Source organism: Pteronotus mesoamericanus, unplaced genomic scaffold (assembly GCF_021234165.1).
Source record: "Pteronotus mesoamericanus isolate MK-2021 breed Mesoamerican mustached bat unplaced genomic scaffold, CSHL_Meso_final contig_291, whole genome shotgun sequence".
Lineage (NCBI taxonomy): Eukaryota > Metazoa > Chordata > Mammalia > Chiroptera > Mormoopidae > Pteronotus > Pteronotus mesoamericanus.
Genome location: NW_026555124.1, coordinates 9,144,157 through 9,167,165, shown reverse-complemented (window position 1 = coordinate 9,167,165; position 23,009 = coordinate 9,144,157). Strand labels below are relative to the sequence as shown.

At 36.3% G+C, this 23,009-nt stretch overlaps 1 protein-coding gene across 10 annotated transcripts in view; it reads right to left on the bottom strand.

Moving 5' to 3' along the window:
* The window catches only part of NRXN1 (neurexin 1), a 1,065,318-nt gene that overhangs the window by 24,535 nt on the left and 1,017,774 nt on the right, over positions 1-23,009 (bottom strand). For 5 of the 10 annotated variants that reach the window (XM_054575454.1, XM_054575456.1, XM_054575458.1 and 2 more), the window contains one exon: positions 6,736-6,823. In XM_054575454.1, coding sequence (XP_054431429.1) covers positions 6,736-6,823 — 88 coding nt within the window. Of the gene's footprint in view, positions 1-6,735; positions 6,824-11,982; positions 12,013-23,009 lie in introns of all 10 variants that reach the window. The other 5 variants (XM_054575455.1, XM_054575457.1, XM_054575464.1 and 2 more) reach the window with 2 other exon arrangements.

Here is a 23,009-nt window from a genome sequence, read left to right as displayed (position 1 = left end):
ACACAGATTCCTACCTGCCTCTGGGTCCTTGACCTCCCTTTCCTTTGATCATTTATTTTAGAAAACTTGTAATTCCAAATTCCTTCTCTGCTCCTTTGATATGTAAATACTTTTTAAAGCCTCTTGCTAGTGTTAAACCCAGGACCATTTTTCCAAGGCCCTGGGAACTGCCCCTGTGAAATTTAACCTTAAGTAAGACTTTCCCCTCTCCTGGTTTCTGTGGGAGGGTTGGAGTTGAGGGAGCTTTGCTCCAACTTGTAGAAGTACCTACAGTCATGAAGCTATAGAGAAAGAAGGGGAAGGGGAAAGCAAAGGAACAGGGTTAGAGGACTCCTGGGCGTGGACCATGGGAGGGGGTTGACTGTGGGAGTGGGAGGGGCAGGGAGGGAAGAACAATGGGGAAAAGGGGCAGGACAACGGCAACTGAGCAAAAAAAAAAATATTTAAAAAAAGATTTACTTTTACTTTGGGTGAAGCTGATTAAAAAACAAAAGATAGTCTATAAACCCTCCAATGAAGCTCTTATAATTCTCCAGCCCCCTTTTTTTTTTTTAATTGCACTTGAGTTGAGTTCTGGCCTCCTCTTAACTTTGTCCAATGTAATTTTTGTTTTGACATTGCTGCTCTCAGAGAAATGAGGAAAGTCAATACAAATGATGTCTAAAATGACTTTCTTTTATTTTAACCATACAGTGTCCATTTTTGTTTGTTTTCTAGATAATTAAATTTATAGAGAGAAAGCGATTTCTCCACTGCATGTCAGCACTGAGAGCCAACTATCTCATCTGTGTCCCATTTCCAGCTGCCCCTTTTGGCACCTAAACAATTAGCTGCACCCTCGGTGCTGACTGTGGCCTGGCACTAAGCAGATGCTCTAGATGTTTCCAGAAATGGGGCAGTCATCACTGCTGTCTTTCTGGCTGCAGCTCAAAATTCCCCATTTTAACAGCAATGGTTGGCTATTATGGGCCAATTAAACTTATTTTTGAATATTCACATAAAAACCCCAATTTTAAATATTGCACAAAATTATCTTCTAATTAGGTTCTAAAATATGATCTAATAAGTGATATATTTCTTTAAATGATTGTGATTACTTGTTAAATGAAAAGATGCACCTTGTTCAATATACATATCTTTAGCCCTAATGTGGTTAATGGGATCAGTTCAATAGAAATCCTTTGATCTTTTCTCAAAATAGCATATGGTAAAACCACTCAAAATTGCATAGTAATTGCAACAAATTTAGCCTAATGAATAGTAATACATGCAAAGGACCTTTTGCCATCAAATTTACATTTATGCCAGCCATGGAATTATTTAAATGAACATTTTAAAAATTAATCCTATATTTGTGAGATGCCTGAATTTTCAAGCAACCTTCTGAAATATGAAATGAAATATGAAAGTACTGCAGTTTTAGAAAATAATGAAATAGAATAATGTTTATAAAGTACAAAGAACAATGATGAACACAGTATAAATCTTCACTAAATACTAATTATTATTGTGATCTATCATTACTCATTTAACCTGAACCCTGATCAATGTGAACAACTGATGGGCAATCAATAGTTACCTTTTGAGGGGCTGTACTGACTAAGTCATCCCCACTGGTTCAGCTAATGCTTAAAAGATTGTCACAAAACTGGTAATCCTTTTCTTCTACTATAACTACCCAGTGTTTTAAATTATTCTTCAATAAAGCTTTTTCTTGTTTGACAAAGATTTAATTGATATGACAGCAGCCCAATATTCTATTAGCTAGCCACCCCCCAGCCTACACACACATATACAAAGAGAATGGACATATGGTTTTCAGCATTATAAATCAAAGAGGAAATTGTCCTTCCTAAATAGGGCTCCCAGGAAACCAGAAGCTGGCCCAGTTCTCTTTTTAATAAATGACAAATTAGAGTTATTTATTAGAAAGATTCTACACCAAAGAGGGTCATTACGTTCATTTACTGTCTCAGATATCAACATAAAATCACCGTCTCAAATTTATTTAGTTTTTAGAAGAGGTTCTGTTTAGAAGAGGACCTCAAAACTAAGATATACTGAGATGATCAAGGATCATCTTGAAACTTAACTGGTTTGTAGTGTTGCCATTTTTGTCAATTTACTAAGTAAACCTAGACCATAACATTTCAAAGAAATCTGTTTTACAAAAAATTATGTTCATGTAGAAAAAGAAGTCTTGGAAGATTTGTGTATAATGCAAATCATAACAACAGTGAACAGCCATATAGCACTTACTATAAGCAAGGCATTGATCTACAACATGCTTTCCATACATTAATTCATTTAATCTAACAACCATATCTGTAGGCTGAGGAAAAAGCACAGAAAGTATGAAAAAAAGCCACCTACTCATCGCATATCCAGGAAGCTGAAAGTAGGCATTTCAGGGAATGTGACCTAGTTACCAATGGCTGCTTCCGATTTCTACCTTTCAGCTAAGAGCTGGGATTCAGTCATACTTCCTGAATTGCATAGTCACCGTCTCGTATTCTAAACAATGTTTATACCAATGTGAAGTTGTCATCTAATGCTAACCATGCAGGACAGTATGGCTGCAATCAAGTATAATTGAGTTCCATGTGTTCCCACCCAGGGGGTTGTTCCTGATCTAGTTTCAACATGTACGGTTCCCGTCAGGAGGCCTGAGTGGTTTCATCAATTGCCCACCAATTTTCAGCCAGGAAAAGTAACAGCATTATGTAAAAAGGAAAAATAGCTTGAATATTCTTTTTATATAACTAAGTTGAAACAAAGAGAGCCACATTTATGCTCTACTTTATGCCAGGCCTTGCAGTAGGCACCTTAAATATTAGTTTTAATTCTTTCAATAACCTGAAAAAAAGGTGATATTTTAATGTCAAAGATGAAGAACCTGGTAATCATAAAGATTCACTGAAAAAGCATTCAGGATAGAATGACAGATGTCCCTTTGTAGAATGGGACTGAAGATATAAACGTTCTATTTTTGCTTCCAGAGCTTGGAAGAGCAGTGGGTAAAAAGTAGGAATCAATACTACTTAATCAATGGTGGAACTGACAACCCACCAAATATACAGCTTCCCTCTTCATTAAGAGTTCTGAGGGGAACCACATGGTATTTAAAATTTATCGAACATTTGATAGAAGGCATAATTTACTTGTATCCAAGAATATGTCAGATTTTTCTTGTTTTATTAATAGCCTCAGAAAGGCACCTACATAATGAACATAGCACATTTTCATCGAAGAAGCCAATCTGAAGGGGTTGTGGGTCAGGGTGATTAGAGAACCGTCATATATGACTATTCCGGGAGTGTGAAAAATATTAGTGTGAAACACAACCCACCTGGAGAAATTATTATGTCTGTCTTTACAAAAATACCTGCTTTCACTTGCTTAAGGAGTAGCAAAAGTACATAGCAGATAGATATGTAGGAGTGGGCAAACATAGGTTTATAGTTCTGAGTAGGCAAAACAGAGTTTATTCTTGTATTATTAGTTATTATTGTATTATTTTCCATACAAACAGCTGTAAACCTACTTTTGCCCAGTCCTGTATTCATTTCTGAAAAGCTCAATAGGTAACATCTCTAAAAAGTCAGTTTTCTAAAATATGACCTGCTGATAATCTGAAATGATTTTTTTATCAAAATATGGCTGACAGCATCCAAAATCTAATAACATCAGCAACTATAATTTTTGTCCATGTTATTTTACATTTGTATTCAAGATAAAGTGCAAGCAATAAAAATATGTTTAAGAAAACAAGTATATCAAGAAAGAAAGGCCTGTAGGAAAGGCATTCTATAGTAAAACAATATCCAGATTGAAGAGCATTTTAAAACCCCTCCATTTCAAGAAAAATAGTTGGAAAATAGAAAAATATCATAAACTAAGAATCTCAGAGGAGACTGCCACACAGAGCCAATTCTGCCAAAAGAGCAACATGACATGAATTATTAAAAATGGGCATGAAAAAAATCACAGGAAACTGGACAGAATGTGTCAATGTAGAAAAGAGATCTCACAAAATGTAATATAGGAAGAGAAGCCATTCATAGGATGCACTATTGAGACACTTTCAAGGAGAAGTGGGATCACAAGAAAAGCCTACGGCAAATAATCCCATTGAAGCAACTGAATTTGAAGTTCAAGTCTTAAGGGGAATTAATGAACTGAAAACTACAGAGTAAGGAAACACTGAAGGAGAGGATGAAAAGTTAAACGGAGCTTGGTACAAGAGTCTTGAAGTAGCTGTCATGAGATAGACCCAGTAGCTGCTGGTGGTTCTTGTATAGGGGACAGCAAACTTTGTTGCAGTAGAATAAAATTAAAATTTACACAACAAATCCATGCAGGGATCAAGGCAAACAGGGTTTCTTCTTCATGGAGCTTCCCTTCTTGGGGGGAGGGGGAGATGCAATGAACGAGTAATGAACAGATAAGTAAAAAGATTCTTTCATATAGTGTTAAGTGTGGTAAAGGAAACAAGGGCAGCAAGACTGAGTATGGTTATTAATAAACTGCTCCTCACTTCCCATTGTGCTATATGATGTTTGACAAAGCTGGCAAAACTCATGTGAATGAAAAGGACAAGAGGAGGAGCAAAGGGTATTCTCTTTCCTCTCTTCTCTCTCCTCCACCCCCAGTTCTGGAGAAAGGGAGAGACAGTAAAGCAGACTCTAAGGAATGGTCAGTAAGACTTTTAAGGAAGAGCTAGAAGATTTTGACCATTTACCTGCACTCCAGAAGAAGAAAAACAAATGTGACAATTTTAAATGTAATTAGAGTTCTCACAATAAGGTTTACTAGACACTCAAGGTGAGGACTCTGTTTAAGAGGATGATTGCCTCTACTTACATGGCAAAATGAGACAGGCTGGAGGAAAATCAGCAAGTAGGATAATTAGTAAGAACCTGCACTGTTTTTAGAACTTTGCGAATACAGTGGAAAATATTGAAAAAACTGACTGCTCTCTAGATAGCACAAATTGGGAAAACAAATATAAACACATACACGCAGAGCAATGTACAGCCAAACACCAGACTTTGTTTTATGAACAATCCATGCTGGAAGATATCAGACAGATAAGATCAAAGAGAATGCCCTGGTTGGGAGTGTGAGAATAAGAGAAATGGGAAAATAATTTGAGGGAGGGGAAGGCAAAGAGATGGCACTGAGGGACTGATATAACAGATTTTAAGAAGTGATAAATTCTTTCTCTCCTTCCCTCTTTCCCTCTTTCCCTCCCTCCTTCCCTCCCTCCTTCCCTCCCTCCCTCCCTCCCTTCCTTCCTTTTTTTCTTTCTTTCTCTTTCTCTCTTTCTTTATTTCTTTCTTTTTCTTTCTTTCTTCCTCTTTTTTTGAAACAGAGAGAATGAGAATATCAATTTAAAAAAAAAGCAGGGTCTTGGCAAAGGGGCCCAGAAAGGTATCGTAAAGAGACTAGATCTGTGCAATTACCAAAACAGAATGTTTATGGAGATCAACAAATGGGAGGAATGGAATGGGTGATGATTAGATTTCTCATAACTGTATGTGAAAGATGATTCTGGAGGCAGAGGAAGGAGGACAAGAACACCCCGGTCTGGATCTCCCAACACTTCTGCAGAGTGAGGACCGCCAGGCTTTTGTTCCTCACTAGCCTTCAGAAGCTCCTCTAAGTGCTTTGGGTATGACTCTGAAATCAATGGGGAGTAGTGATATTCAAAAGGAAATGCAAGATGGGCATCCTGAACACCTTTTTAAATATCTGAATATCAGAATGAGCAAATTCACTTTAAAATAATATTCTTCACAATGGTGCAAATGAGTTTATTGTGACATGAAGTTTTCCTGGTGTTCTAGGTGACATCTACAGAGGTCGTGAGTTAGCGGATGGTGGTTAGTCCATACCTGCCTCCTCCATTTTGCTAACCTAAACAGGAAAACTATTGAATTTTAAGAAACACTGCTTCACAAAGTTGTCTCTGGAAATGCCCTCATACTTGGTATAATGAATATCTGAAATAAAATCCAGGCTATGATTAATTTTCTGGATCCACAGCCAGCACTTTAATACAAAGGAGAGGAAATGGAACAGAGTTGAATGGAAACAGTATTTATGTGTTGGTCAGTCACACCATACCACAAAGGAGGAGGAGAAATTATGCATCAGCCAGAGTTAAACTGTGTCAGCTTGAATGTTAGGGACCAGAGGCAAGACTCAAATATTCTCTATTAAATATAGCAAGGACTCTACCTGCTGTTTGTTTTATTGCTGCCATAATATTCTCACTTCCAAAATTCAGAAATATATCACTTAAGATAATGTGCTGGAAGAGTGACTAGTGGGGATTTTTTTTTTGTCAGTAGAAAGGTCACATAATTTTCCACAATGCACTGCAATTTTTAAGCTTTACAGTTTTGCTAGAGGTGACCAAAGGGGAAGCCCATTATAACGTTACACACAGAAATTATGTTGTGAGTTAATGGAATGTGAACAGTAGGGTACCAGTCTTCTGTGCTACCCCCCACCGCTCTTTCTGAAATACATAATCTTGGTGGGTTTGTTTTAAATTGTTTTCCAATAAATGTGGGAAAAACCTATTCAAAAAAGCAAGAACCCTTACCCCACAACCAGGCATTCTGTAACAGGATGGACTTGTAGATATAAATGCAAAGCTTTCTAAGGATTTGGCATGCAACAAAGATTTAGAGTAAGCAAAGAAAGTAAGAAAAAAAGTCGACTAACCTAACCCACCTGAGCTCGGCTCACAGGGGTCAATGTCCTCATCATCACTGGGACACTCCGCTGAGGCCACCAGGATGTCATCTGTGGTCTGTAAAAGAATCACATTCAGTATATTAATTCAAAGGGACCTAATGGAACTTCTTGTCTTTGTCTCATTGACAAGTGAAATACCGTTTGTGTTTACCTGACAGAATGAGAAACCAAATTCAGTATTTCCTTTCCAAGGACAGAAGGCTTACTTTTTTGCCCCAGCTTACTCTAGATCTCTCATAGAAGTATTCATATATTTGTGAAAACATGGTTAAAGCTTAATTTACATGAGGGCATGGAAATGGTGGTAGCCAACTTGTAAATGTCCATCCATTCAACTGCACAGAGAAGCCACACACAGTAGCATAAAGGTTTAAAACAATCTGGCAGAAACAGATTTGAAATTTAGTATAGCCTCGGAGTGCTACAACGTATGCATCAGTAGGTTTTATGCAGTACTTGCACTTGGCTTCCTAAAAGCAGAATAGCTATAACCTTTTACATTCATGACCAGGTAGAGCTTGATGAATCTTTGAGATCTAGCTTGTCATTATTAGGAAATGTAGAATATTTTTCACCAATGTCAAAAAGAAAGCAAATATAGTCTATTTAAGGAATTTTAAAATTTGGTGTTTAGCTTTCACAATGAACTCTCAGTTTTGTAACATTTAGGTAGCAGTTATCCTTTCTCCATTGTTCTTTTTATCATTAAGGTTTCATAATAAATGAAAAGCTTGTTTGGGGGGATGGTATTTTACAGTAAATAAGAAAGAGGTGACAGTTTTCTCCATGACATTCTAGTTGCCTCATTGCACTTGCAGCAAAAAGACAACCATCACCATAATAAAAAGCAGTGTGTAAATCCTACCAGTTAGTCATATAATCCACTCATTTACAAGCACTAAAGGTTGTTTTATACTGCCACTTACAAGCAGCAGTAAATTCAGCAGTTATTGCGTGGAAATTGTGAAGGTTTGCATCAGATTTGGCTAATGCTATCACACAATTCATGGTACAAGAAGGAAAATATCTCATTACATCAACTAAGGATTAAGGAGATTATAGTTGTTTAGACAATACCCAGAACTGCAACATTAAGGAAATCCTTATTTAAAAGTGGGATTAATATAGATTGTAGCTATGTATGGTGATGCATGTTTAGTAGACTTATTGCGGTGATCATTTTGCAATATATATAAATAGTGTTATCATGATGTTATATGCCTGAAACTAATCTAATATCAGTTATACCTTAGTAAAACTTTTTAAAAAATAATATAGGTCTTACATTTAACAATAAGCACAAATATGATGTGCTTTCATAAAGGAGTTAATACAGTCAGAGATTAAAGTATAAATAAATGTCAAGATAATTGTGTCATTTTGGAAAATAGAGACAAGGGATGATGCACTTTTGTCAAAAAAATTAGGTTTAAAAACTTTCTAAGTGAAGGATCTTTAATTAAGAACAAAGAATTTGTTCTGATGCTAATGCTTCACAATATAACTTTAATTAAATGCAAGCATTTAAAGAGCATCTTGAGATGGTTTCATATTATTCTGCTCTTAATTCCTCTGAGACAATTAGGAGACTGGATTCATTCATTTTTCTGCTATTATTTTAAACAACGAAATTCAGAATGTCAGTTTTCCTGGAATAGTAACTGTTCATGTCAGTGAAAACTACTAGCAATTGTCATGATAGTAACATAGGTACCTTTCATTAAAATGAGCTTTAAAAGGCAAAAAAAGCATCTTCCTCCTGGCACAAGTACATCTTGCAGGCTAACAGCCAAACTGACTTGATAATAGCAAGTTATTGGATTATGAGGTCTTGCAGGCCAATTGTTTCGATTTGCCCAGAGCAGATCATTCACTTTTTTTAAAGAACTAACTTCAAGTGCAAAGCTACTTTTTTCTCAACCACAGTGGATACTCTTTAAAATTAACTTTAAGGTTACAAGAGAATTTCTCATGTTCCTTGAAGAATTTTAACTATATCAATGAAATCAGTGTAGGGTTGTTGTTGTTTTGTTCTTGATAGCGGGGCGTGAATAAATTCTTTAATCCACTGCTTCTCACCCCAACAGTGTTGTTGCCCCCTTTCCTCTCCTCTACCAGGGGAACAGTTGGCCATGTCTGGAGACATTATAGGTTGACAAACTGGGCTGAGGGTGGCGGGGTTGGGGGTGGGTGGAAGGTGTCAGCTACTATGGCATCTAATGGGTAGAGACAATGAATGCTGGTAAATACCCTAAAATACCTGCAACAGCCCTCTTATGACAAGAATTACCCAAAATGCTAATAGTGCAGAAATTGAGAAACTCTGATTTAAAAGTTTAAAAGGTTTCTCTGCCTTATTTTCTCATCTGATTTGTTGTAAGAATTAAATCAGTACACAAAAAGTACCTAGAATAGTACCATATTGTAAATGCTTATAAAAGTTGCAATATTACAACAATATTGCTATTATTTCACAGTTATAGAACCAATATAATCTTTTTGCACTGTATTTATAAATAATACAATTTTAGATATTAACCCAGAAGTTGCATGTGTTAATTATCCTCCATGTAATATCTCACATTAACATGTAATCAAAATACAGTAGTTATATTGATACTTTGTTGAACTAAGCTAAGCTTCTCTCATTTATTGCCTACATTCGAATTCTGGATTAGAAGTCAAACATCAAGCTTAGAAAATAAAGGCTGCTTCTTAAAAGCAATTCATGGACTGAAAAATGTGTGACTCATTGTATAGTGTTTTATGCAAACTAAATGATTTAGCCATACAAGTTAAATTTTGTTTTAAATGTTGACCTATTTTCTATGTTCAACAGCCTTTTGGAACAATCCCATAGTAAAGAGAATGCGTTAGAATATTCTCAGTGTTATCTTTCACAAAACACAGTACCTAAAATAACAAAACATGTCACCCATTAAATAATACCTTCCATAGCTCTTTAGAGTAGGAAAAAATTGTACCAATATGACCTTATTGTATAACTATAATTTAGTTTCTAATTTACTTTTTCTGGTATAATGAATATACATATTCATGTTTTTCATATTTTTCCTTCAGAAATTAAAAACCAGTAACAGTCTTAAAAAACAAAACAAAACCCAGGAATAGTCTTGTGAATAAAAGATCTTAAATCTGTAAATGCATTGGCAAAAATCATCACCGTATTAAAAATCAGAAAGTGTCTCAAGTGTAGGAAAAAAAGTAAATTTCATTTTGGAGGCTGAATTAACTGAACAATTTTCTAGCCAAAGCTGTGTAATTTAAATTTAATTCACTGTGTTTGAAGCTGCCTCTCGACGTGCTATTGAGCGAGTGCTAGAAAGAAACTCAAATATGTCACATTAATCAATTCTATTCTTTAATATACTTTTTCCTGATGCTTATAACCTTTTTCAGAAAAGAGACTACCTGCTGAAAGAGACAGTATAGTGATCATGAAAAAGCATTAGCTTTGCATAACTATCCATCCCTAACTGTACGCTTAACCACTCAGAGGTCAAAGGGCCATGCTGACCGTCTCTAATTCACAGTGATCTGTACATTCACATGGCATCTGTTCTTGCTCAAAATCTCTACCCAAAATACCGAGGTCTCCTTACCTTCAGTGGAAAAAAAGACTTGGACAGAGTTCAAGAAATAAAGCCACTGAAACTATTCTATGGATAAACACCAGTATGTTATAGGGTAAGAAAATTTAATCAGGATGTGGGGGAGAAAGGATGTTCTTAATGTACAGGAAGTCAGACCAGTCAGATGGGTATGGGATTTATTGGGGTGATCACTTCATAAGGTACATAAATGTCTAATTACTATGTTGTACATACGAAACTAATATAACATTGTACATTAACTATAACAGAAAAATAAATTTTAAGAAACTTAAATCAACTTATTTAATATCCAGGGTTATTAGGGAGCAATCATTTGGTAGGAAAGAAAGAGAAATTTGGAATTTGCTGCACATTCACCTGCTATTACTTTTTAAAATATGGCACAACTGCATATCAGTGTGGTAAAAAAATATACAAGAAGATACATGAACTTAGTCTGCAATGTTTAATCTCTGATAAGAACAGCATTCTTAGACTTTATTCCTCATGATAAATAGCTTTGCTGAAGACTGATACATTCCTATGAAAACACCTACAAATCTCTACTAGGACAAATCTGCTTTATGAGAAAAAGAGCAAACTCCAACTGTGAAAAAGGATGCTCCTTAGGAATTTGATGCCTGCACAGATATCCTTGATTTACTGTAAAATTACAGTTGAAACCTTCTCAGCAGAATTAGTCTGTCTGGCTATACATCCAAAGACAAAGTAAAAAAAAATACTGCCTCAAACAATGGTGCTCACTTGTATAAAATTATTTAGCCTAACCTTTCACTGTTCTGAAGGATATTTAGACTGAATTGACTTAGAAAACTGATGGGTGAAGTATGGTGCTAGCTTATGTGTGATGTGTCTGGCTAATTGATGGACATTTGTTCTTACTAATACTTTTGTTCATGTGAAGCTGCTCTGGAAGTGAGGGAGAACATTTATGTCTGGCTTTCAGGATAGTCTCTCCAGGAAAGAGAGATTGCTAGGTGTGTTTCCCTGAGATGCTAGGATTCAGAATTTATGTTACAAATTCCTCAAGCTAGGTCTAACCCAATGCAGAGATAATCTATGGGGCAAGAAGTTTCTAGGAGGTGGAGGAAGTTACAATTTTCACCAGGATCGAAAACTGCACCTAAAAATTCCAAAAGCAATTATAGTATGTATATACAATTTCTAAACAGTGGGTGAATTTGATCAAATCAATTTAATACAGATATTAAATTGGTAATTTCAGTTAATCAACAATGCTATTAAAGGTGCAAAGGAATTTAGATACTCTGCATAGACCATATGGTAGTTTCCATTGTCTCCATCAAGCTTGTAGTTTTTGTCGATTTTTTTTTTCTGAGTAGTAGATGCCATATAAAGATGTCAATCACATGGCTCACTAATCTAATAAAAATACAAATAATAAACTGAGATCCAACATGTGAAGGATGAATTTTAACTCCAGTACATGAATAACAAAGAAAATGAAGATCAATTAGTCACCATCAAATGTGAAAGAGATACCTCATCTATGCATAGCATTTTCTCATGGGCACAAAATATGGTCACTACCTAGCAAGGTATAAATGATGGTTCTTACCTGTAAGTAACTTAATGTGCCCACTCTATTCTGAAGCATAGGAACAAATCACTCATTAATACAAATAACAACAATCAATTCAAATAGCTTATTTTTCTTGAAATGTAACAGTGCTCCCATGTCTATTACTTTATTAAATATTCACCAACAACATGCTTGTTCAGAATGTAGGTGGAGGTACTATTATCCTGAGTGATATAGTTAAGTACCTGCTCAAAAAAAAAAAAAAAAGAAAAAGAAAAAAGAAAATAAAAGAACCTATTTTTACACTCATTTACTCTATTTAAATGTTTGAACATTGGCATTCATGAATATTTAGGGCAAGGCTTAAATATGCCTGAAAAGAGCCAGATTTCACATTTCTTTAATGTTTCTTTCCCCCAACTGATGCCTTAGGTTATTACAGAAAGGGACCATAAATCAGCTGCCTGCTTGGGAAAAAGACAGACTTGAAAGCCATTCAATTTTCTTCAAGATTTTCTTAGCTGTTTAAAATGTATGCAGTGGTTCCAGAATGGTGAAAGTGGGTTAGAACGAAAAACTCCACCATGGTAAAAAGAGCACAGTATCTTACTCATTCGAACATGCATTTTGATGTGAATTCAGTACTGGCCATACTCACAGGCAAAATTCAAAGGGAAAACAGGGATGTGAAAATAATGCCACAGATGAATTAATTTAAAGGAAATTATGCACTAAAGAACTGGATTTCTGATCGATTAAAAGAGAACATTATAGTTTAGCAGAATTATGCAAAATAATAAACCTGCAAAGTAGAAACTTGGTGTGAGGAAAGTTCAAATTAATGTTCTAATATGATAGGGCACCTCTTAGACTATTTCTTCAAGCTAATGATGACCTCCACGTTCATATGGCATTTCCATTTTTAGCCAAAGCAATGTAGAGTAGCTGGCAAAAGAATAAGTAAATGAAGTGAAGTTGAAAATTTTAGGAAGCCATTGGAATAATCCATCCTCCTGGATTCTCATTAGTTAGGATTTGGGGTGTAAGACCTCCAAAGGCTGCTGCTACTGGAGTGGAGGTGCTGAAAGGGAAACTGGAATCCGTGTGTGATCAAACATGTTCCCTCTCTTATTTGTTTTGATTTTGGGCAAAGCACCTCCTGAAATGGATTTGGTCATTTCCAACTTAAATAAATACTGACAGATGTTTACCATGCAAATCTAGGCTTCTGGCTTTGTCGATTAGAATCTCTCTGGTCCAAATATTGTGAATGAAAGGACTAATTAGTCACACAGGTTGAACTGAAAATCCTTATTCATTTTGAGGCCAAAAACAGATTTTATAATTATAAAATGCCATTGATGGATAATTTTAACTAAATACCTCCAAAATTTAAGCTTTCACTGTTGGTATTTAACATGTAAGAGAAGAGAATCAAGTTTTAGTCAAACAGTCATGTATCTTCTGGTCCTGAGCCAGACCTTAATGATCATTAGTCTCAGTTCTTCATTTTACATATCAGGAAACTGAAACTAAAAACTTAAGTGTTTCTGTTTGACCACATCATTCTGAGAGTTTATAGCAAAGCTATGAGATTATCCAGACCCCCAGCAGACTGTAATTGTCTCTTATTCCAGCTGACTTCCTTCCATCCATCCATCCATCCTTCCATCCATCCATCCATCCATCCTCCATCCATCCATCCATCCATCCATCCATCCATCCATCCATCCATCCTCCATCCATCCTCCATCCATCCTCCATCCATCCATCCATCCATCCATCCAAACCATCTTGTTCTCTAAAGGTTGATGTGGTTTCTAGAAAGACACATAATGAAATAAATTTAAAATAAGTTAAAAAGGTGGCAAAAGGAGAGTGCTGGATTTTAATGTGACCACTGAAATTGCCATGAAGAAAGTACATAGAAGGAAACAAATATACACGGCTATTGCATCACTTGGTATGGTGTACATCAAGATGCACTGAAAAAGGGAATGAAATAAATGCTAGAGTTCAAGTTTTTAAAATCCAGTTACAAAAAAAATCAAGTAACCACAATTATTTTGAAATCAAATAAGCCCAGAAAATACTGTTTACTTGTGATAGTCTTTTCCTAATTTATTTTTTAAAGACCCTAAACACCTTGCTTCTTATCTCTGTACATAAATGCATAACTAAATTCTTGGGGACAGAAAAATGTAAATTACTAATTTTTTTCTGCCTATTTTTCCTCTCTACTTATAACATTGTAGGCCATGCTGCCTACAAAAACTCAATGAACTCTCTATCTCTCTTCTCATTAATCCAATGGTGAAAATCCTTCCAGCTTCTAAGGTCTCTCTTATTAACTATTGTCATCACAACTTAAGTGCTAATGAGGTATTTATCTTTGTCTCTCTCACACAACAATCATTAGGGTTTTGTCAAATTACCTCTTATTGCATCTTGGGAATAAATAAATGAAAGTGACCCATTGATTAGTAAAACCTGTTGTTTCTCCAGATACAATCATGCGTTCATTGATCAGGGCCATCTCATTTGCATGATGGCCCTAGAACTAGAGGTGCAAAATCAAAGTCAGATAAGGAGCCACAGGCACTTACTCATCCATGTTCATTTCCACTTGGGTAGTACCATGACCAATGTGTCCTTGATAGTATTTTAAACTGGGAATATATGTGAACTTCTATCCCACAGCAAGAAATAGAGATGTGGTTGAAAATGATAAAGACATAATTAAGAAAAAGTTCATTTTCTGATTTTTTTTAACCCATGAGCTGAAAAATGCAAGGTTCTATACTGAGCTCCCCCAATTAATCCAACATCTGAGCACCCCCTCTTTGAGTGTTTTTGTGAAGCAAAGATTACAAGTAAGCATTTTCTGGCTCAGATGCTACAATGTTATATTATTTATACCCTAAGAAGTTCCAACTTTGCTGGTTATAGTTAAACTGAAACTCCATGCTTCCCTATCTGACTATTTCACTCTTTATTAATTAACTGAACTACTTTGGTTCATTAATACATATTTAGAATGTTGTAGGGTCAAACCACTTCAATTTAATTTGTAGTATGCTGATTAATAATGGAAAATATATACATACTAGTCCAGATAGCAAGTCTCAGTCTGAATCTCAAGAGCAGTATGCATCATCTTAGACTGCTTTCTATGTTCTCAATTGTACATATGGATACATATACTATAAATGCAAGTATGTATGCTATATATAGGAATAAATCATTTGTATATGTGAATCACAATAACTTCTCTATCTCACAGCAATAGTATGGGGATTAAATTTGATATGTGTGAAAGCCCTTTAAAAATATGAAAGTTCCCACACTGTAGCATTTATGTAAGTTATTATTTTTGTTCCTTGCATGGCAGTATAATGAACAGTTCTAGCAAGTGCTTTAAGAGAGCCAAATATCCACTTAACTGAATCAATTTCATTTTCATGTCCTGAAATCCTCTTGCTTCCTCAGTTGAAGAGGATGTGTATCTTTCACTCCAACTGGCCTGTCCCATAAATGCTGCTATTTTGGGGCTGATCCCTGTTATACCAGGATAGGATTCATTTTGGCATTGCTAATTTTGGGCATATGCGCCAATGTCACTGGTAACTTACAAGACAGGTAGTGCCAATCCATGCCTGGTGCAGTGGTTCCCTGTTCTCCAGGTCAGATCTCCTGGAGAGCTACTGCACAGACTCAGGGATACTGGGGTTCTCTCTAAATTCTCCTCTCTATTCACTCTCCTGGGACTTAGAAGGTATGGCAACCTGATTTATTTTTATCTCTGCACCTGAAGTTTACTTCTAATTCATGTCTCACTGTATCTAGAGCATCTAAATTAATAGATAAATAGGAAAAAGAGATCAGTTAGCATACACTGATAAGTAAGGAGAGACAGAGGCAGAGAGAGACAGAAGAAGAAGAAGAAGAAGAAGAAGAAGAAGGAGGAGGAGGAGGAGAAGAAGAAGAAGAAGAAGGAGGAGGAGGAGGAGGAGGAGGAGGAGGAGGAGGAGGAGGAGGAGGGGAGAAACTGAGAGAAGAGACTATGTGTGATCTATGCAGCACAATGCTCAATAATGTAGTGGTGGTATCTGTAATTATAACATGACATTACTTATCATTGTGTCCTCCATATGGATTGGTAATATGCCAATTATTTCTTATTAGAGACTGAACAATATTTTCTTAGTGCATGAGAACAGTGGAGGTATTTGTCTTTCCAAGTTATGTTTAAATTTAAAAGTTTGGGAGCTGCTTAGGTGTTTCGCTTATTTTATATACTCTGTGGAACAGTTTTACACCCCCAGAGTATCTGTAACAGAAATTCAATAGAGTCGATTTAAAAATGTCATCATTGGAGACATTTTGATTGTGGTAAATATTTCACAAGTGTGTGTGTATCAAGTCAGACACCTTAAAATTTTTCATATTTTAAAAAATTTTAAAATTTCATAATTAACACATTTACATTTGTCAATTATACTTCAATAAAGATAGGAAAATGTCATCACACTTTTAAATCTGGCATATATTCTTTAAGTATTATAATTTAAATAAAAGCATTTTATGAAAATAATTATGATTGTAAAAATAGACTTAATAAATTTAAGAGGGAAGCATTAACCTTGATTTTAAAAACAGAGAAATGTTACACATGACTCTTGAATTGGTAGAATCATTTCAAATAATCTTATCCTGATGGTCATCCTAAGCTCAGTACATCTCGGTGTATATTGGTCACAATTGCTCATTTATAACAACCCATTAAATCTCAAAATAAGAGTGAGCAAATTATGGATTATTTTCCAGGGGTATAACTCCAAAGAGTGGGATATGAGAATTGTGTCAAAATCACACTTTTTCAAAGATTTTATCTGCTTTCTAACATCTCTAGAAGTGACAATAAACTTTTATAACTGGTTTCCACGTTATACTTCATGGCGGAAATTTATGGTAGAGAAATAGCAAAAAGTGACATTATCTTTAAGTGAAAAGGGAGAACGATTGTAAGTTAGAAGGAAGGAAAGGCTAAAAATGTCTTGCAATAAGTTGGTCTGCCTCCTTTTATGAAGCATTTCTGTCCTTTGAGAAAGCAATAAGATACAGCTTGCTTTCTAGAAAAAACTGAAAAAAATAGCTGCCTATCTTTCTGGGTTTTTTTCTTATATACCATTCCCCCAAACTCTCCGTGGCTCCCCTGAACTATATCAAAATAATCTTAAAGGATAAGCACTTTTATTTAATTATAAGGAAACTATGCCTTTATAATGTTTTCCTTCAAAATCTTCAAAATAGTATGAAAGTGCTATCTTCTTTCTGAAATAAACTTCATGAAGATAAGGGCTAATAGAGACCAGCCATCAAATTCAGACCCGGAAATCAGTGCAGGAAAAAATGCACTCATTAAAACTTTTATCTTTTGATTGATTCTCCCCTTCATTCACTCATTCATTACATAATTCATCCATTCATAATCCCTTATTTAATATCTTTGTTTAAATAGGAGTTAAGCAGAGGAGGAATACGATAAGGAACCAGACCTCCCTGCCTTCAATTGCATGGAGAACTTCAGAGGCGTGACAAATGAAGCCTGTCTGTGAGCAGAAAATCTCTCTTTGACCACTAAGCATGGAAGAAGCATGAGTTTAAGAGCTAGAAAGACTGGGCTGAAATCCCAGCTCTGCCACTCCTTAGCTCTGTGACTTTGGACAAATTTCTCTAGGTGTCTTCAGTGTAAAAATGAAGTCATTTACACATGTGTTGCAGGATTATTATGAGTATTATATTCTGTGAGGCTGGATAAATGTAAGCACTTCCTAGCACAGTGGCTGACCCAGTGGCTGACACTCAGAAGATGTTATTAAGAGTGTAAGAGTATTTATTATATAGACAACAGCTGGCTCTGTACACATTCTCACCTTGCTCTCCTTTCAATGTGGAAAGTTTATTCTTGGTACTGGACACCTGAGATCTTTAGGCAGACATTCTCTTCACAAAGAAAGTGCCTGACTTAAATTCACACTTCCACGTTTGAACGCTTATAAACAGAGCAAATTTTATGTTTGATATGAGAACACTTTTTCAAACACCTCAGAAAATTTTAATAATCATCAATGTATTGAAAAGCTGCTCTTTTCCCTAGCTGTATGATGTAACCCTGCATTTGTTAAATCCTATTTGTTTCAGAGTTTGGAGACAGTTTGAGTTTCCTTTTCCAGTCCCCTTACAGTGAAGAGAGGGAAAGCCCCACGTTGGCATGGTCCGCTGTGCAGTGGCTGATCATTGCTCCGCTCAGTGTCAGGCTGTGAGCTCCAGAGCGGATTCTGGTCTCCTGGCTCTCTGTCCAGTTGGCACCCCGCTCCCTCCATGGTGCCCAGTTTCATGTTTGGGGAGGGGAAAGAGAGAAAGAGCTCTGGGATTAATTTCTCATGTTTCTCAAACATGATTTGTCTTTTTCAATTTGCCTTTAAGAAATGCCAGGGACTCAAGTTGCCAGAGTGGAGAGCAATTAGTGCAAAGCTCCCTAAGGACCAACCGAAGAACACATGTGCAGAAAGAAGCTGGGAGAGAATATTGCTAACTCTCTTCTGTTGAGGACCAGCAGCTTCATGGAAAGCCTGTTTTTGTGCACACATTTCATTAGATGACATCAGTGCCTGAGCTCTTCCCACAGGTATTTGGGTGTTTTATTTAGTTATGCCATTGTCTAATGACTATTTCTTTAATCACTATTTACACATTACTATCACAACTACTTTAATGACAAAAATAAAGGTCACATATAAAGCACTTAGATTGCTAAGGGATTAGCCATGCCCTCTCTTAGATAGCCTTTCTCTCTCCAGCCTGGTATTTACCTTCAGTTCCACTTAATTCTGACACCTTTCCTCCAAGTTGCTATCACGCTCCTCCCCCTATTACCTTTCCCTCAAACCTGTGCAATCCCTCCCTCTTTTCTTCATTCTCATTCTGGGATGCCTGCTGATTAAAGGCAAGAAAATATATCCTTTGTTAACATGAGAACTTTTGAAGTCACATGTCACCTTTGAAACAGAAAGTTCAGAAGACAAGCTTTGCTGGAAGGCTTGGAATCACTGTAGTACCTATAACTCAGTAGTGATCTCAGATGTCAGAAGACAGCATCGCTGTCCTGCTCCATGAGTCCCAAACTGCTTTCATTTCTTAGCCGATAACTGCTCTTAGGAATTTTTCTCTTTTGTCTATCACTATCAGGTTTCATAGACACCCTTTCCCTTTTTAAATTTGCTCCTTCATATCTGCTTTGAGCTGGAAATCCAGATAATTAAGGTTCTTTAACTATCTTGAGAAATAATAAATTGAGAATAAATAAGAGAAAGAGGGTTGGAGAGACTCTCAAATAAGAAAGTACAAGTACTTTAGAGCACTCTGTCAAGGCCCATGGCTGAAAATTCACAAGACCTCTTAGTTTCTTCAAAATGCAAAATTCCTTAGAAAGAGAGTGAATTTATTTATAAGTGATCTGTAATAGTTTTACTACGATAATTCTCAAGCAGGTTTTTCTTATTTCATTAAGTCCAAGACACCTACTGTAAGTAGACCTCAAATATACATTCATTTCTATTTCCCAAGACCTAGTCAAATAGAAGCCAAGCCTCCTTTGGTGTTCCCCTGAGTGTGCTGGGAGGATGGCGAACAATACAATAAGGAAGATCAGCTGCCTTACTGTCTTCGATCATGTTGCTACCTGAAACACTGGGGGATTGTTGGCCTGCACTTAGAAGTACAGCCTGACGCTGCCATGCAGGGACGGGCTCAGCAATATTCACCCAGGGTGGGTAAGGCACTCTGTATATCCTTAGTAGAGAGACAGGTGCTTTCTGTGATAGCCCTGTTCTGGTTTCCTAGGACCAGCTTTTCACTTGGCAGAAAGCAGTTCTGAGGAGTGCTAGTCCTACTCATGGGTGCTGCTTCCCGGTGATTCGGTGCATGGGCACTGAGTTTAAATCTGGAGCTGTTAGAACTTGGGGAATGATTTCTTTAACCTCTCATTTGCAAAAATAGGAAGGAAGCAGTACCCATCTCTGCAGCGTAGTTATAAGAAATAAGAAAATCATGACCCATGAAGTGTTTAACACTGTTCTTGGTGCATAATGAACACTAAATAAATATTAGCTTTTCTAGCCTTTATTATTATCATACAAGACATACACATATGTTACCTCCAGCCTGCCAGAGGCAGCATGTCTGTCCTTGAAGTGGGAAAGACCCCAATGTACTAATAAATACAATCGATAGACTATCCACATTTGGCCTTGTCTACAACATCATGAAGGAAAAGGGGAAGGAATGCCAAGTATTGCATGAAGAATGTAAATGCAGTTTCCCCCTGAATGCTCTATTTTGGTCTTCAACTTTTAAACTCCACTTTATTTCAAAACATACTCCCAACCATTTTTGAGTGGGAAAGCCTTCTTTTTTTGTTTCACAATAAGCTAAATGCAGGTAAAAACTCGAGGGAGACAGATCTTGGAAATTTAAGTATGTTGCCATGGCAATGGTTTGCAAGAATGTGTATGAGTTTCATCTTAGCTCTTGAGTATTCAACTGAGTTCATATGTGGAGGATCAAATCACTAGGCACACAATGTTTGTCATTCACTGTGTTTTGAAAGGTTTGGAAATAACTGTCTAATAACTGTCTGTTGCTTATAGCAACCAGAAGCCACAAAATTTTCTCTTTCTTTCTTTCTTCCTTCTTCCTTCCTTCCTTCCTTCCTTCCTTCCTTCCTTCCTTCCCTACTTCCTTCCTTTCCTTATCCTTCCTTCCTTCCTCCCTCCCTCCCTTCTGTCCTTCCCCCGCTTCCTTCCTTCCATCTATCATCTATCTATCTATCTATCTATCCATCTATCTATCCATCTATCTATCAATCATCTATCTAATGTATCTATCACCTATCTATTATGCAGATGTGGAGGTCTAGTCGTTCATCACCTATTCTTACCTGGCCGATATGACCAACTTGGCTGCCCTAAGGTAAGCTGCATGCATAAATGCAATAGTAGTCATTTTCACCATTGTTACAAACACAGAGTTGCACTTCCAGTAAGAAAAAACTGTAAAATTTTTCTACTGATTTTCACATTAATCTCCTCATTCAAAATTGACATATCCTTAAAGAAGCATGATGATTATCTAGGAATGCTCAATTAAAGCACACTTTCAGTGTAATGAATTGTGGAAGATCTTTTAGAAAGGGTTCCATCCTATAATGCAGGAAAGAAAATTAAAATATATAATTCTAGTCATTAAATCAAACTCCTCTGTACCCCAAAAGATACAATTGCTACCCAGAACAAAAAGCCATACAAAAGAAGTAATTTTGTCTCACTTTAATCATCACTACCTCAATTGTTCTTAAATGGTTCAGTTGATGCTTCTAAATTGCAAAACCTGCACAAGGGGCTTGTGATACATTGGTAATAAAAGAAGCCATTCCTAAAAAAAAGACAAAACAAAACCATTTTTCCCCATAAACAGAATCCACAGAACACTAAAATTAGAAAGTTTTAAAGCTATATACTTGGTTAAAAATTTTTTTTTAACAAATTCTCTTCATCTTACAAGGCTTTTTCTATCTAAAATGGTACTATACAAATTAAGTCAATATTTTTTAAGAAATTCACTCACCAGGAAAACAACAACAACAACACCTGGATTTCTAAGAGAGTATATGCTTTAGTTCTCCTAGCAAAAGTTTTTCGCTGCAAATTATCCATCACGATATGAAGTGCCCTACACAAAATGAAGCCACAAGGGGCTCCACCCTCTCCTGCATTTGGTCACTGACAAAACCTTCACTGAAGTGTTATTAGCTATTAAAGACTGGCAGCTACTTAAAATTCATTCCTCTGCTTTAATTTTGCAAACACACACACAGGTGTGCACAACATAACCCTTCTCTACCCCACACCCCCTGATTCAATGGCTTGTGGGTGTAAGTACTTTAAACTTGCAGTGGTGCTTCCTCCCTGCTCCCACTCAAAAAAGACCTATAGCGAGGCCGGAGTTAAACAAATGAGAACACAATAATTAGCGATGCAAACTGTCAAGTATCTCTAAAAAGAAGAACAACTCAGAAAGCACAACAATCAGCAGTTTCAAGCTTTAACAAGCATCTACGTTGAGTTCCTGTTTCTTTTAAACAAAAATAGATTAGGTCCTTTGAAAAATGTTGACTGCAATTTCCATGGAAATAGGGCAAAGCAGCTAATGGGTCTTTTACATCTTTAATTTCTACGATGTTGATATAGTGCGTAAGTCTTTAATTCTACACTCTTTCCAAATAATTTTGTACCTACTCTTCTATGACCAGGCTTGTTCCCACAGCGAGTAGTATTGAAAATGGTTCCAAAGTGGATGTGGAAGAGGTGAGTGGGTCAGATCACATGCTGTGACTCCCCCAATTCCCAAAAGCCCCCAAACATCACCTCAATAATTTTATAAGTGGTAAGTAAATTAAAGTAAACATTAAAGGCAACTGGAAAGGGAAAAGAATTACTCAATTATCTGGTGTGTTTGTGTGTGAATGGGAGGGAGTAGGCATTCAAATCTTTGGGTAGAGAGTACTGATTATATAATTTATAGCTAAATCTCTTGGATTCTCTACAGATAATAACTACCTTCTCCCCTCAGCAACCATGCTGAATTTCTATGGAGCAAAATGGGTTTCCTCTATTATATATATGCCTTGTCCGAAATACCTACCTAATCTTTACATTGATGTTAATGTTCCCTTACCCCTTATGCATCCAGGAATAGAATTAGAATATCAGATTTTTTAAAAAAATAAGCATTGTGATGAAATTGGTCAACTCACCTACTTTAATGCTTTTGTTTGCTTCAATTCTCTTCCCTTTAAACTTGTACAACAACTGCCTACTTCGTAAATTGAGAATGTAAGTGGGAGTCTTGAAAGTGGGCTTGGATAGCACATAGAATTCTGAGATTCCACTAGGAATTCATTATCAAACTCTTTGACTTGGGGCGAATTGCTCCCTATCCCA